A 15,186-nucleotide genomic window follows, 5' to 3' on the forward strand; every position below is an offset into this window, starting at 1 on the left:
TCATTTAGAAAAATGACCATAGGTGCATTCCTATTCAGCATCCCCAAAATAGAGGAAAAAACACAAAAGATGTTAACTTTATAGAATTTGATCATTTGTTTATTTTATTCTTTCTTTCCTTTTTAATGAAAGAGTTCTTCTTTATATAAAAGAAGATTATCCTCATGTTGTTGCCACAGCAACGACAGTAATGTGGGACCAATGATGAGCACAGTGAAAAAAAATGCTGGTAATCATAATAGGACCCTAACTGGCAATGAATAACTACTCAATCTTTTCATGTTTTCATGCTTTTTTGATGAAAAAAAAATCATCATTTTCTTTTTAAAATAGCTGTTACCATGGCAACCGTCATCACTATGAGGCAGCTGTGGCATTCGTACATTGTGATTTTCAATTTAATCAAAAGAAATATGTTTATATTGATATCTGTTGGAAATTACAGCATGTTTTTATAATGTTTAATGAAGAATACATTTTTTTAAAGAAAATAATTTGTTGCCATGGCAACGGCTAAAGATGTCATTTTGAAATATGGCAACAGGTGGATTCGTGTACGGCACTCCCAAAATAAGAGAAAGAGCACAAAAAATCTTACTCTTCAGATGTGTATTATCTACCGATTGATTTCATTCTTGCTTTCCTTTTAACTGAAATACCTATTGTTTCTTCAAAAGGCACCTTTTGTCATGTTGTTGCTATAATTAGCAACGAAAAGGAAATGAAATGGACATTGTGGAAAAAAGCTGATTATCATGATAGTAGTTAGTAATCAATGTTCCTATCGATCTTGTTATATTTTCTTGCTTTTAATTTTCTTGAAAATATCACTGTTTTCTTTTAAAATAGTTGTTACCATGGCAACCATCGTTGCTATAAGGTAACCATGGCATTAAAAGAATTTTGATTTTTTATTCGATTAAAGAGATATCTATATTACCTTATTATGGTGTTAACAGCATATTTTTATGATGTTTGATAAAGAATACATGTTCTTTTAAAGAAAATAATTCGTTGCCATGGTAACGGCTGAAGACGTTGGTTAGAAAAATGGCAACAGGTGGATTCGTGTTCAGCACCCCCAATATAGGGGGAATAGCACAAAAAATCAAAAATCTACAGAAAATTTTAAGAACACCCCAATATTGTGACAACTCGCCGTCTACTTTATTGTAGATATTTCTATAAGCAAATCGCTGATTTGTTGAACAGTGTTTGATTTAGAGAACGTGTCCCACTTGACCCGCGTCCCAACTCACCCCGGTACCTACAATCCCCAAAGTCACTCGTAAGTCACTCGTATATCTTTTGTTAATTCACCAGTCTTGTGTCCTTCTCACTCTCCCTCTTCACCTCCATATCCCTTCTCTCTCTCTCCTCTCTCTCTCGTCATATTACCCTTTCTTTGTTTTTTTTTAACCATATATCGTGTATATATTGTATATTTCTGTACATTTTTTTCATCAATCGCATTTCATTCTTATTTTGTTTGTTATAGTTGTTTTGTACACTTTTCAGAGTTATTTGCAATTATTATTTATTGATATTATAATGTGCTATATGTTTTTTTCATTGGACTCCGATACCCAGAGTTTGGGTTGTGAGTAAATAAACTTTCAAACTTTCAAACTTTCAAACTTTCAAACTTTCAAACTTTCCCCTAATAATCTCACTTAATAACTTACAAACATACAGTCACCTGTTATGCCTATGGTACTGCCGAAGCAATTGAAAGCAAAAACTTTTTTAATAATACTGGTGTCTTTCATTTTGAGATAAGCAGACAAAGAGATTTTCCCTTTCTCGCAGTCACTGGGGAAAATCTCTTTGTAAGCAGACTACTAAATTGTCTCCAGAAATCTGCCATATCATGTGGGTGGAGATCGAACACCCCCGGCTCCCACTTGCGAATACAGTACACGGAATGACGAAGTCGATCGCATTCATCATCAGCTTAGCTCATCTTTTATCCATGCATGCAGTGCAGTGCAGTGCACATCAGTTAGCTACGAGTGCAAGCGGGGGAGGGAGCGTGAGTGAGCTCTCTCTAGCTTGCTGTGTAACGTGCGGATCGAGTGTTGTGCTTTCAGCTGCTGTGGCAGCGATGGCTGAGCCATATTACGAAGACGCACTTTCAACATTACTGCAAACACTCAAGTTCCCTCAGATCCCTAATTGTGATGGAGAACCCGGGGTAAGCTTTCAAGTTGCAAAGAGCACTATGCTCCATTCTGATATCCTATTAAATCGGTATATAGTTTGGCGGTGTTGTTTTTTTGTTATGAAACAGTCAGTCCCATGTATTGTAAATTTTGCTGTAACCCGATAAATTGTATTCAGCTGAAATTTCTACTTCTACTTCTACGTGGATACTCAGCAACGTCCAAAACTGGATATATTACGCCGAGGTGTAACTTGAGTGCATGTGAAGTCGGTGGTGCATAATATGTACAAGTGCAAGTAAAAAACCATCCCTTGGAGCTAGTTGGATGAGATGAGTGCCCTGAAGACGTCCACGGATGGAGCTGTGATGACGTCTACCGGCAAATCATTCCACAGCCTTACAGCTGTAGGCATGAAAGAGTATTTAAACACATCTTTGGTAGAGTATGTTGTTAGAGGCTGAAATCTAGCTGGATGATAACTTCTCAATCTCGTGTTGGACATTGGAGAGAGATAGTTGTCTTTATTGATTGCAATGAGGTTTTGTGATATCTTGTAGAGCATGATTTTGATGGCGTTTTCTCTTCTGGATTGGAGCAGAGCCCATTTTGTAGTGAATCAAGTATTGCAGTTACACTTTCAGTATGTTGGTATATGTTCTTCACAAATCTGGCAGCTCTTCTCTGTATGGCTTCGATCTGGTTGATGGAGGTCTGATGGTATGGGTTCCATACAGTTGAGCAGTACTCCAGCTGTGGTCGTACTAGAGAAACATAAGCCTGTTCTTTTAAGTGTGGGTGACATCGTTTGAGATTTCTTTTAATGAGACCAAGCATCCGATTTGCTTTCAAAGTGATGTTATTTATATGAGTTTTCCATGTGAGCTTTGAGGTGAATGTTAGACCCAAGTAAGGGTATTCAGTCACAGATGAGAGTTGTTCCACACCAAGATGGTAGTCAAAGCCAACATTGTTGCGTCGGTGAGAGATCTGCATTACATGGCACTTATCTGTATTAAATTTCATCTGCCATTTAGCTGACCAAGAGTCCAGCATATCAAGATCTTTCTGGAGAGCTCTGCAGTCCTCAGCATTGTCTATTACCCGATACATTAGACAATCGTCGGCAAAGAGACGTATTGGGGATGAAACAGAATCTGTTATGTCATTAATGAAAGTGAGAAATAAGGGTCCGAGTACGGTTCCCTGCGGGACACCTGAGATGACATCTGTCCACTCGGAGGCTTCACCGTCAACCACAACACGTTGGGATCTTTTGGTAAGGAAGTTTTCAAGCCACTTCCAGAGAGGGCCACGTATTCCATAGTGATGTAACTTTAAGAGTAATCTTTGGTGTGGGACGCGATCAAACGCTTTTGAAAAGTCTAAAAAGATTGAATCCACTTGTTTTTTGTCATTCAGGGCTTTGGTAAAATCATGAGCTGTGATGATGAGTTGAGACTCACAGGAGTGTCCGGGACGAAAACCATGCTGGCTGTCAATAAGGACATTGTGTTTATCGTAATGGTCCATCACTTGGCTAAAGACGATGTGCTCAAGGATCTTGCATGGTATCGATGTTAAAGAGACTGGACGATAATTGGACGCTACACTGCGATCACCCTTCTTGAAAATAGGGGTTATGTTGGCAATCCGCCAGTCATGGGGTACCTCACCGGTGTTGAGAGACTGCTGGATCATGAAAGTTAGCAGTGGCGCTATTTCTTCTGCCATCTCTTTAAGTATTCTAGCTGGAACTAGATCTGGGCCTGTGGCTTTGGTGATGTTCAGACCTTTCAGCAACTTGCAGACACCATCAGTAGATATTTGTATCTCTTCAATACTAGGAAGTGGAGTATCACCCATCGAAGGTAAATTGCTCATGTTTTCAGTAGTAAACATAGATTTGAATTGATCGTTGAGGATGCCTGCTTTCCCTCTGCTGTCTGTTACTGTTTGATTTTCCTGTATCAATAGTGGTATGCCAGTGTTGTCTTGTCTCTTGGCTTTGATATAACGCCAAAAATTCTTCTTATGCTTGTCATCGGGGTCTGTAAGAAATTGTTAGACAGGATCCTATGATCCTACCAACTGCGACCACTGATCTCTATCGGATATGCTCCAAATCCAGATATATCTCTATCCATAGAATATGACGGCAGGCTAGGTTGACTGCCACCCATTTCACCTATTTTGAGTCCTTGCATAAAATTTGGTCCGGTCTCCAACCAGCAACCTTTTTAAAGTTTTTATTGGTTTTGTAAATTTATACATCCTGTAGTAGAATGCCTATATGCATGGCCATTTCATGATTTAGACTCTAAATTTATATTGTAACAATAATCATACATGGTACCTGTGTGTCCTCTTAAAAAGGTTGAATCATATTCTGTCATGATTTATCAGAATTGTTTTGTTATTTTTTCCTGTCATCTGTACAGGATTGGGTGTATACAAGAAGGAGAGAAATGCAGGTAAAATTTACATGTTTTTGTTGTCGTGTGTTTGTTTTAGTTTTGTGGGTTTTTTGTGGGTTTTTTTTTAATGCTAAATTGCTAGAGTAGTCTCCAGAATTCCATTTAATTGCTTCCCATCAAAAGAAGACTCACAATTTACCAATTGATTAGCAGCTTCTAATGAGATGTCATTTTTCAATGAAAACTTGAATGCTGAATGACTGTTCAAAATACATGGTGCTATTTATACGTCTGTGTTTAAACTGTACAGTGCTACGACTCATAATTGTTCCTCATGCATACTGTGTATTAGTGTTGGTGGTTTTCAGGAATGTTTCACATTTATTCATGTCCATGCCAGCTCACATTTTCTATACATGAATGAGACTTGTAGAATATGATTGAGCTTAATATTTAAAAAGGAAAAGCAGGTACACAAATGACTGTGTTACTAGGAACACTAGCTTTTTCACTGAAGCTACATTTAGGATTTATGCCCAATTTGGCTACATTCTGTGTATGTACTGCATCATTAAAGATAAAAGCAAGAATCAAAACAGATCAAACATTACAGTAATTGAAGAGTTTCCAATTGCTGAAAGCATTGAGATTCTGAAAAAAAGGAAAAATAATATTCTTAATGTTTGTTCTCTAATCAGAATGATTGTAGGACTTCTAAACTGGGGCAATGTATCTGACGGATTAATGCAAACACAAAAGACTGCTATTTTCAGTAACTGATGCCATGAAATCTACCAATGTCCTGTGGTAATGTTGATGCTGATGTTAATACAACTTGACACACAAGGTATTCTGTGGATTCATGATAATGGAGTTTCTCTGAAACTGAGGATACTGATATTGTTTTCTTGCCACAAATACTACTAGTACCTAATATCAGGTCTAAGAAATACAATTATACAATTGACATAGACTATCTCCATTCTATGGCAGAATTGCTGGAAATCGTGTAGTTTGCTGCAAAAACACAGTGATAATGCATGCATATAAATGTATGATGAGAAAAATTTGTTAGCTAGCTTTTAGGAATATCAACATTGTTCATTCTGTAGGAAATTCTTCCAGGCTTATACCTTGGACCATATGCAGCTGCTACAAAGAGCAAGGTATGACCCTACTCCTTGAATTTAGACTAGAATGTACCCATGTGACATGGTCATTTTTATGTAAAGACAGAAGCAACAGCTAATTGACAATCTTGGATATCTCTGACAAAAGACAAGAGAGTTAATTATGTTTATTAAAATGAGGATAATTCATCTCACATTACATTTTGTATTCACCTCAAAATGATTTCCGTGGTCATGTGAATATGCTTGCCTTTTACAAATTACCTCAATCACTTTATGTCAAGATCAAAGAAAGTACAAAGTTACAAATTTACTTGTGATTTTTTTTTTCTTTTTCTTGTTTCTTTTTGGGATTCAGCAAATTGACATTATTTGCATTCTGTATGCACTATGGATATGAGATCACATTTACACTACCATGATACCAATGCAAATTCTGTCAAGACATTATGTTACTAGAACTCACCAACATTGAAATTGAAAATCATTGAAAATCAGTTTTGTTGGTATAGTCTAATACTGTATGATTTACTGTATTGGATACACATCATGCACTTCTTTGTAAAAATATTTCTCTTTTTTTTTTTCTTTTTCTTTTTTACAGTTTCGGTATATGCATGCTCATCCACTTCCAAGTGTGGATACAACTTACCCTGATAAATTTCACATGTTTTTGTACACAACACACATATGTTCAGTTTCGGATGTCATCAAGATGAAAGTACAAGCATGAGCAGGATGCTGGCTCATGAGCTTCAGTACAATGCCAAAACATTAGAGACCTGAAACAAGTGCATGACATTTACCTTACATTTGATATTTTGTGACAGATTACAGCTGGCGAATATGCTAGGCATACTGTGCCATAGCAAAAGCAAAAATAAAAGTTCACTGCTTAAACATTTATGTACACAGTGATAATGTCATTGGTGCCTATCATGCAGTCATATTTTGATTGCCTTTAAGAAACATTTTCTGTTCCATATCATATGCAATGTAAGCTATCACATTTTTGCTACTAAGTCTCTTATAGTGCTCATATCACAATATTTTTTGTCTTTTCTAATACTATGCACTCTCATAACAAACTTCTTGAGAATTGATTTTTCTTATACTGTAGTTAGCATTGGTTTTATTGGGCTTCTGAAAACAATACACAAAGACTTTATTATGTAACTTTATATCAGTATTCTGAATGTACAGTCTGTATGAAAGTTCGCCATATCATATGTATGTATTTTGGTTCAAAGTATTGTAAATACCTTCTTACTCTTTCTCACTCATTTTTCTACTATATCCCAGTTACCTGTCCTATTGGAGCATGGGATCACCCATATTTTGTGCATCTCTCAGGCACCTGAAGCTGGGCTAATCAAACCAAACTTCCCAGACAGATTTCAGTAAGAAAAAACAGTTGATATCTTTATGTCTGTAGAATGTAAAGGAAGATATAATACAACCAGATTGCTGCTGATGTTTATGTTTTATACATGCTAATTTAAGTGATTTTAACCCATTTCATTTTCTTAAAAGGGGGATTCTTTTTACCCTTTAAACAATTTCACTAATTAACTTAACTAAACTTTAATGCATCAGGTCCCTGGCTTGTTTGGAGGAAAGTTTTGTTTTGTTTTTCTACTTTTCCCCAAGCATAGTAATAAGGTTGGCCTTTTTCTCACCCTTTCATACTGTGGTATGATCAATAATGTGCAGATTGTGATTGAATGAGAGATTGTGATTTTCAATTTTAGAAAAATTAATTTGGTGATAAAATTGTGCGTACAACACACAGGAATGGCAAGAAATATTTCTCTGGAATGTTTTAGTGCTTGCTTTCTGTGATACTTCTCGGCTTTCAATCTTTGTCTGTGTATTGGTGCTGCTGGCCTAAATTCATTGTTACCTCCCATCGGTCTATCATACATTGTAGGTATCAACCTACCCACGTAAGTTTGTTTAATTTCTGTAACTTTTGAATGTTGACATAATTCTAGACTGCCTTGCTTAACAGAATACATTGGACAAGTGAGATAGAAACGAAGATACAGGAGCAAAGTGGTATGGGGATAGACAGACAGACAGATAGACAGACAGACAGACAGACAGACAAACAGACAGACAGACAGATTTACAGAGAGAGAGAGAGAGAGAGAGAGCAAGCATGAAGAATGAGGAGATAAGTTCCGCAGCAGAGCAATGACTTCTGAGGTCAAGAGATACCAATGTTTAATCTCCTTCACATGTTGTTTCTCTGACTGTGCTCCAGATATCTTGTCCTGGACATTGCAGATAATGCCATGGAAAACATCATTAGACACCTTCCCACGGTAAGAGCAGAATGCTGAAATAACATGATATTGGCCGAACAGTCGGACAGGTTGGGGTGATAACAAGCTTCCCTTGGTTTCCTTGCCAATGTGTTTCCTATAAATAGCAACACGTGTGGGCATAAAATACACCTCGCCATAGACATTGTTTGCAGACATGAAGTTGTGTCATAAACATCTATGTGGGTTAGAGGCATTTGTATTGTATCTTTCTTCCCTTCATTACTGTTTTTTGATATGTTGTGATTTTTTTTTAATAGTCACTCTCTATTTCCCTGTGAATAGAAAGGACTGTTGTTTTCAGATTTTTATACAGTTGTTATCAATATGATAGCAATTAGATTTGTTTTTCTTGTGTTTTTCATTCCAATTTGCTTTTTAGAGAAACACTAGCCTCGACACACGAATGTGGTAGGCGTCATGTAAATTGTACACTACATATGTGCTGTTATTTTTGCTCGCAAGGTCTCTGGTGTTCAGATGAATAAACAAAAAAAAAAAAAAATGAAAATGCCAGTATTACTGCTCAGTATGACAAAAATTTTTTTGTTTTGTGGTTTTTTTTTTTTTTACTTGTTTGTGTGTTCCCACTTTGACTAGCTTCCAATCTGATCACTGTATTGTGTATGTGACATAATAATAGCTACTGAATTATGGACATAAACATGATTTATATTCAGAAATCAATTGATAAGTTATGAGCCAACATTGTCATCACCTTGTCAGATTTGCAGGTATTGTTGGGAATGATGTTCCATCTCAATCTTTGTAGAATCTTCTAACATGCTTTTTGTTGAGCCTGTTTGATCATGTTTTTGTAATGATTTTTTTTTTTGAGGGGTCGGGAGCTTGTTTGATTTTACCCAATTTATTGCAGTTGCCTTGAGAATGACATAAAGTTTTACTTTGAGAAGGAGATCATGCATTTAAGCCCTGTCTTGCATGTAAATCCTTGGGCAAGATGTTATACTGATTGTGTCTGTCATAACCTAGGTGTGAATATGGGTACCTAGCAATGCTGGAAAAACAGAACCATTTCATGATGATGATGATGATGATGATGATATTTATTATTATCTCCACCAAGGAAGCTATGTTTTTATCGCTGTTGGTTTGTCTGTCTGTTTGCAAAATGCCTCAAAAAGTTGTTAACAGCTTTGAATTAAATTTACAGGGAAGGTTGATAATGATACAAGGAATAGATGATTAAATTTTGGTAAACACAAGGCTCCTTTAATCGTTTCTTTAATTTAGGGGGAATTTGGCAAAATGTCAGCCTGCAAGTAGGGTTGAAAATGAGCTGCTTGGCATCATCATCATCATCATCATCGTCATCATCATCATCATTATCATTATCATTATCATTATCATTATTATTATTATTATTATTATTATTATTATCATTATTATTATTATTATTATTATTATTATTATTATTATTATCATTATTATTATTATTATCATTATTATTATTATCATCATCATCACATCTACTATGACTACTTCTAAACTGCTATCATTACCATTATTCTCTGCAGGTGAAAAACTTCATTGATGCGTGTCTGCAGGCAGGCGGCAGAGTCTTAGTTCATGGAAATGCTGGCATATCTCGGAGGTAATTTGCATCTCACCATACAGTCATGTTTCGGCAGCATTTACCCCAAAGAGAGAGATGGATTATATGTGATGTTTGAAGGTTTGTTTCTGCATGGTGAGACAAGTGTTTATATACATCATTTGCAGTGCTTGTTGTGTGATAGTCTACACAAGAAATGACCCTTTTCTTTAAAGCAGAACAGAGCAGAACAGTGCATTTGATTGATATTGTATTGGGGCATTGTACCTTCTTCTTTCCTCTTTATCTTTCTTCTAAGCTCTGAGAGATGTTTTGATATTATAAGAGCTTATGAATATTGTGAATTATTATTGTTATTATTATTGTCAAGCTTTATTGATTAATGAAATGTTGTATTCATCAGTCTTGTAGTGTTTTATTCTCAGACACCCATTGTTGTACCCCAACTGCCCAAACTTTAGCACCGCAAAATCGGAGATAAATTAGTTCCATATCCATACTCTGAGAGCACTGTTTATCATTCCATTGTAATCAGATAAAGTAAAGTGATACTATAATTGACCAATAAATGCTTCTTCATTCCATGGGACTTGTATAATCAAAAGCCATTTGACATCAGATATTGAGAGTTGTTATTTCTTTCCTTCTTGTCATTGTATCTTAATAGTGCAGCACTGGTCATTGGATATCTAATGGAAACATATGGACTTAGGTACAGGTATGTAAGACTGAATATGACAAGATGCAGATATTTGTCACCTGTTCTGATGTTCATTTATGTCTCAATCATCACTGAAGTTATTCCAACAGATTTTGATATCTCTGTACATTTCTTACATCAATCAAGCATAGTAATCGGAGATAACAAAACTAAGTCAAAACTTCTGTCTCGTCTCAGCATAAACTTGAAATTTTTAGATGCTGTTGATGATGATGCTGTTTCCCCTCTTACAAAAATGTGGTTGTACCCCCAAAACGAAACGTAATGAAATCACCCATTGTGTATAGTGTAGTTAATCATCTAACTTATTTTTTTTGGCAATTTTAGGAGCAATGCGAAATGTCAGAAACCCTGAAACAAATAGCCTTATAAATGAAGTGGCAGTGAATCTGCTTTATCAATACCAGCACTCTAGCACTGACTACAGTCACTTCTTAAATTGCCAGTTTTGTTTTATTTCTAATGAAAATGTGAGTGGCACAATGACAAATGCATGAGGCATTTCATTGTATCACAGTCAGTTGTTCCAAGTTTTCCAAAAGAAGTTTTAAACAATTTGTTACTATATGCATCTCTTTTAAATGATGTCATAGGAATGATAAAATCATAATTATGTGTGAGAGATTGATCCTTGTATTCATTTTGTTGTCTCTGTCAGAACTGCATATCACTATGTACAAGAGAGGAGATTCTGCATCAGTGTAAATGATGGATTTGCCAGTCAGCTGAAGGTAAATAAATACCAGCCAATTTTCTCCAGCAGGTGAATGAAATTGAATCCATCCTGATATAAAGTTTGTGTGTCCCTTTTGCAATCCTGAAAATTACCTCATAGATTCCTTTCATAGGCTGGCATATTGATGGGGTAGGTATTCAAGCCTTTCTTCAGAATGATAAAATTTGAAATTCGGACCCCTAAAAAATTCCATTACTGTTATTTACAGTACTGAATGGTAACATGGGGTTAGTTTTTCATTTCTTAAAAAAAAAAAAAACAAAACAAAACTGGTGCATCACTGTAAAATTTCACATGTGATGTTGGGAGACATTATTCTTCAACTGCGCAAAATTTTGTGACATATGCAAAAGGAATATTTACAACCCGTAATGGAACAGTATTTTCAAATGGAAATGTTGACTGGAAATTGAGGTATATTGGTTGCAAACTTGTGACATCTTTAATATGATTATAAATTTGTTGAGGAATGTGAGCAACTGATGTGCAGCCATATCAGATTTGCCTGACAATTTCAAGCTTGGTTCATCTTTGAATTCTGCTCCCTTCTTTACCAGAACTAGTTTAGGAAGAAAAGCACCTTTTCTTAGCTAATTGTGTTGCATCAAAATCATTGTAAAATTATTGTGTGTGTGTGTGTGTGTGTGTGTGTGTGTGTGTTTGTGACCTTCAATGCTATCATCTGTTTGTCCTTCTATCATCCATCTTGCAGGCCTATGAGTCTATATTTACGGCTAGAATTCAAATGCAGCAAAATGCATCAGAGAATCCACAACTGGGTAAGTCAAGATCAGACTTATACATGTATACCATCCGTGTGTTCTCTTTTCCTCTTTTTACCATAGCAAATGTACTATATATATAGTCAAAGGATAGATCTGTACATCCATACTTCCTGCACAGGGAAAGAAACAAAATCTGTGGTGAAAATCATATTGAAAGTACAGACTGCGTTTACACCGAGCACGGTGCAGGCAACGGGCTGGGTTTTTGCTATGGCGTGTCAAAAGAAACCATGTCTGGTTCAGTTAAAAAAGAATCAGTAATTTGATATAAAATCACCCAAAATGTTATTCTTATGTCAAAATCAAGAGCAACAAAATCAACAGGAGAAGATAAATTTTGTAACAAAATTATTAGCAGAGAAGTGATATTGTAACAGAACCGGACATGGTTAATTTTGGTGCACCATAGCAAAAACCCGGCCTTTTGCTCATATCGTGTTCGCGTAAACGGGACTTTATGGTTTATGGAATTACATGCCAAAGGTCTGTGTAAAATTGTAAGTTGATGATAAATTCAGGAGATTACATTAGAAACATTTGATGGATGTAATAGGAATTATAGAAGTGAAAAAATGTGCATTTAATATGCTGATGAAGTATTATGAATTCCTAATTCATTTCTATGTCCCCAAAGACCTTCGGTGCAACATCAAGGTGGATACATTAATGGAATTTAATCTTGAGGAATGTATAAAGCACTGATAAAAACTAGACTTGGTGATTAGAGCAGATTAAAGAGAGGGAGAAGTGCATTAGTGTGTTTTGCTCTTTTTCTAGTCTTTTTTAAATCGAAATCCCCCTCCAAGTTTTGTTTTGTCAACTTTCTTTCACACTATTTTGTAGGTCTAGCGCACAAGTCTAAATAACATCACAGTAGACATTGGTGTTGTCTTTTTTGTTTTCGTTGTTGTTTATCAAATGGATTGAGCGTTTACCTTCTGTGTTTTTGTTTTGCATCATTTTGTTTTTCTAAACAGGATTAAAGCGCCCTCTGGAGGAAGAGGAGATGGAGCCCGACTAACCAGATTTAAGATTCATATTTGATTCAATTCCTGTGCAATGATAATGATTGGCAGCATGATGTAGAATAGTTCCTGCTTACTTTTACATACCGGTAATCATTCCATGTTGAATAATGTATGACATATGCATGTGGTATGAGATAACTCTTTGTCACAAGTGTGCATGGTTAAAAAAAAAAAGTGTAATTGATTGTGTTAGATTCAGCAATGAAGAGTTCTGCATTTTGCCAGTATATTTTCCTACCTGTAGAATGAAACACTGCCAAGCACAGACCACCGCACATCACTTGAACATACACATATCTGTACGTGTGTATAATAAATATTACTTCCTTTTGCATAGACAAATGTTTATACTGCATATGATATTCAATGTTTTTCTTTCCCAAAGCTTCTTGAAAACACAGTTGCAATCAAGATGCTTTGAAAGCATCATCTGTTACGAGCCTAAACAAATACAGTATATTATTCTTTTTTGTGTGTGTGTGTGTCATGGTTCGAGGGAGTAGATAATTGTAGGCTCAGGCTCAGATGTAATTGTTCATGCATCTATTTATATTTTTATAAGATGTCACTTGGCTTACATAGTTGCATGCCAATTCTGCAATACTTAGTGATAAACTTCCTCATGTTGTATGCCCTCACTTACAAAACTGAAATGCTTTTGTTTCATTTCCTTTTGATTTAGTGCCCATCCTGTTTTTATGCACATATTCTGTTGCTTTATCTGTTCATCCATTTTAATGTATAACTCCTGCCATAAGATTGAAAAGGGCATGTTCAAAATGGAGACGTTATAGCATTTATGTAAAAAGTATGCAATAGCATGTACATATGCATTCATTATTTAAAAAAAGAAAATAGAATAAGACATGATTAGGCCAGTAAAGGTTCTATTTACATGTACGTATTTAGAATAAGTGAAGTCCATGGAGCATTTTGTAGATACTACACATTGACACACATACACACACACAACACACACACACACACACAATGTTTCAGGTGTCAACAAGTACTGGTATCTGACATAAGCGGAGTGTAGAAGCTCTGCGAGTCTTGAAATCCTAATTTGCCAAGTTATGGATGATATTCATCTTAATGTTTATTTGTTCAAAATTATTGTTGCTATTCCTCCCTACTTGAATAATCACATCCATGCAAGGTTTTGAGAAAGAGTAGCTGCAAGGAAAAAAAAAGGGGGATGGGGATGTGTGAGGTCAATCTCTGGTATCAAAATTGATTGAAAAGATGCATCATGGCCTGAAGCAGCAGGTTCATTCATGAAAGAGAACAAAATCAAATAAGGCTTTTCTGCATGAGTAAGGCCTCAATATTTTCTTTAAGCCTGAACTTGCTGCTTAAAGACTTTCATAATTTTAACAAAACCCATTACATCACACAGAGGTCCCAAAAGCTGTTTCATGTGAGGCTACCACTGAGGGATCATGGTCTAAGCATAGAACAGAATTATTTCACCAGACTTTGTGGTAGTGTTCTGCTGAAAAAATTAGTGTTCGCATTCATTCTATCTATTCAAGATGATAGCCGGGATGAAAGTGAAAGAGAGGCGAAAACAGCCTGGTGAGTTTATCCTGCTGAGTGGACATGGGATAATCATTAACAAGTTCTCAGAAGGGCTCAAAATTCATGGTTCACCATTTGGAATTTACTTTGCAATACATCAAAAGGGTCTATATCAAAAGGGTCTACCAAGAAACTTGTCTGGCTGACACAATTTGCTAATATAATGACTTGTTTTGGAGTATTTTCAGATCAAAAGTGTAAAATAATTTCGATTGTATGCATACTACTTTTATCCCTAAAGCGCCCTCCCCATGTAGTAGTGGGTAGGTAGAACGTTATGCGATGATTGATCTTTTCCTGACAATGGTATTCCCCAACAAGCTGCATGCAATTCATTCTCGAGCAGAAGATTGGTGGATATTTACTGTGGCCCGATTGGTCAATTATCGATAATTGATTATAAAAAAGATTACATGCTCCCTGGCTGTAGTACTTCTGGCGAACCTTTCTGGCTAATACACTGTATTTTGAATTTTTGATGCTTACCCAACTAAAATTGCTTTATCACAGCATTATTTTACACATTTCTTATACATATGTTTCCACTTTAGCGCAAAAACTGACAGTTTCTGCAAGTCTATGGAAACTACATTTAACCTTTACCACTCCCCAAACTTTGCATGGGTGGTTGTTGTATTATGTATATCAGATTTAGAGCAATAATGTCAGTTGCATGTCTTAAATCTGCAATGCTGGACAGTATAGCTGTATGTCATATGTTGC

At 35.9% G+C, this 15,186-nt stretch overlaps 1 protein-coding gene across 1 annotated transcript; it reads left to right on the forward strand.

The window, feature by feature from the left end:
• Positions 1–2,070: 2,070 nt before the first annotated feature.
• On the forward strand, positions 2,071–14,541 carry LOC139732936 (serine/threonine/tyrosine-interacting protein-like). The gene is made up of 10 exons (XM_071643773.1): positions 2,071–2,194; positions 4,604–4,636; positions 5,692–5,745; positions 7,012–7,109; positions 7,976–8,036; positions 9,575–9,651; positions 10,280–10,330; positions 10,992–11,064; positions 11,782–11,848; positions 12,832–14,541. The coding sequence occupies exons 1-10, from the start codon at positions 2,105–2,107 to the stop codon at positions 12,873–12,875; spliced, it is 648 nt and encodes a 215-aa protein (XP_071499874.1). The 5' UTR covers positions 2,071–2,104; the 3' UTR covers positions 12,876–14,541.
• Positions 14,542–15,186: the final 645 nt, after the last annotated feature.

Source organism: Diadema antillarum, unplaced genomic scaffold (genome assembly GCF_040938485.1).
Source record: "Diadema antillarum isolate AM-2024a unplaced genomic scaffold, OU_Dant_1.0 seq00000456_RagTag, whole genome shotgun sequence".
Taxonomy (NCBI): domain Eukaryota; kingdom Metazoa; phylum Echinodermata; class Echinoidea; order Diadematoida; family Diadematidae; genus Diadema; species Diadema antillarum.

What these genes read in the sequence shown, in the direction of transcription:
- LOC139732936 (XM_071643773.1), top strand. Translation starts at nt 2,105, where the DNA reads ATGGCTGAGCCATATTACGAAGACGCACTTTCAACATTACTGCAAACA. An exon ending in TCATTAGACACCTTCCCACG is followed by an intron (nt 8,037 to 9,574) that starts GTAAGAGCAGAA and finishes TATTCTCTGCAG; the next exon opens with GTGAAAAACTTCATTGATGC. An exon ending in ACATATGGACTTAGGTACAG is followed by an intron (nt 10,331 to 10,991) that starts GTATGTAAGACT and finishes TGTCTCTGTCAG; the next exon opens with AACTGCATATCACTATGTAC.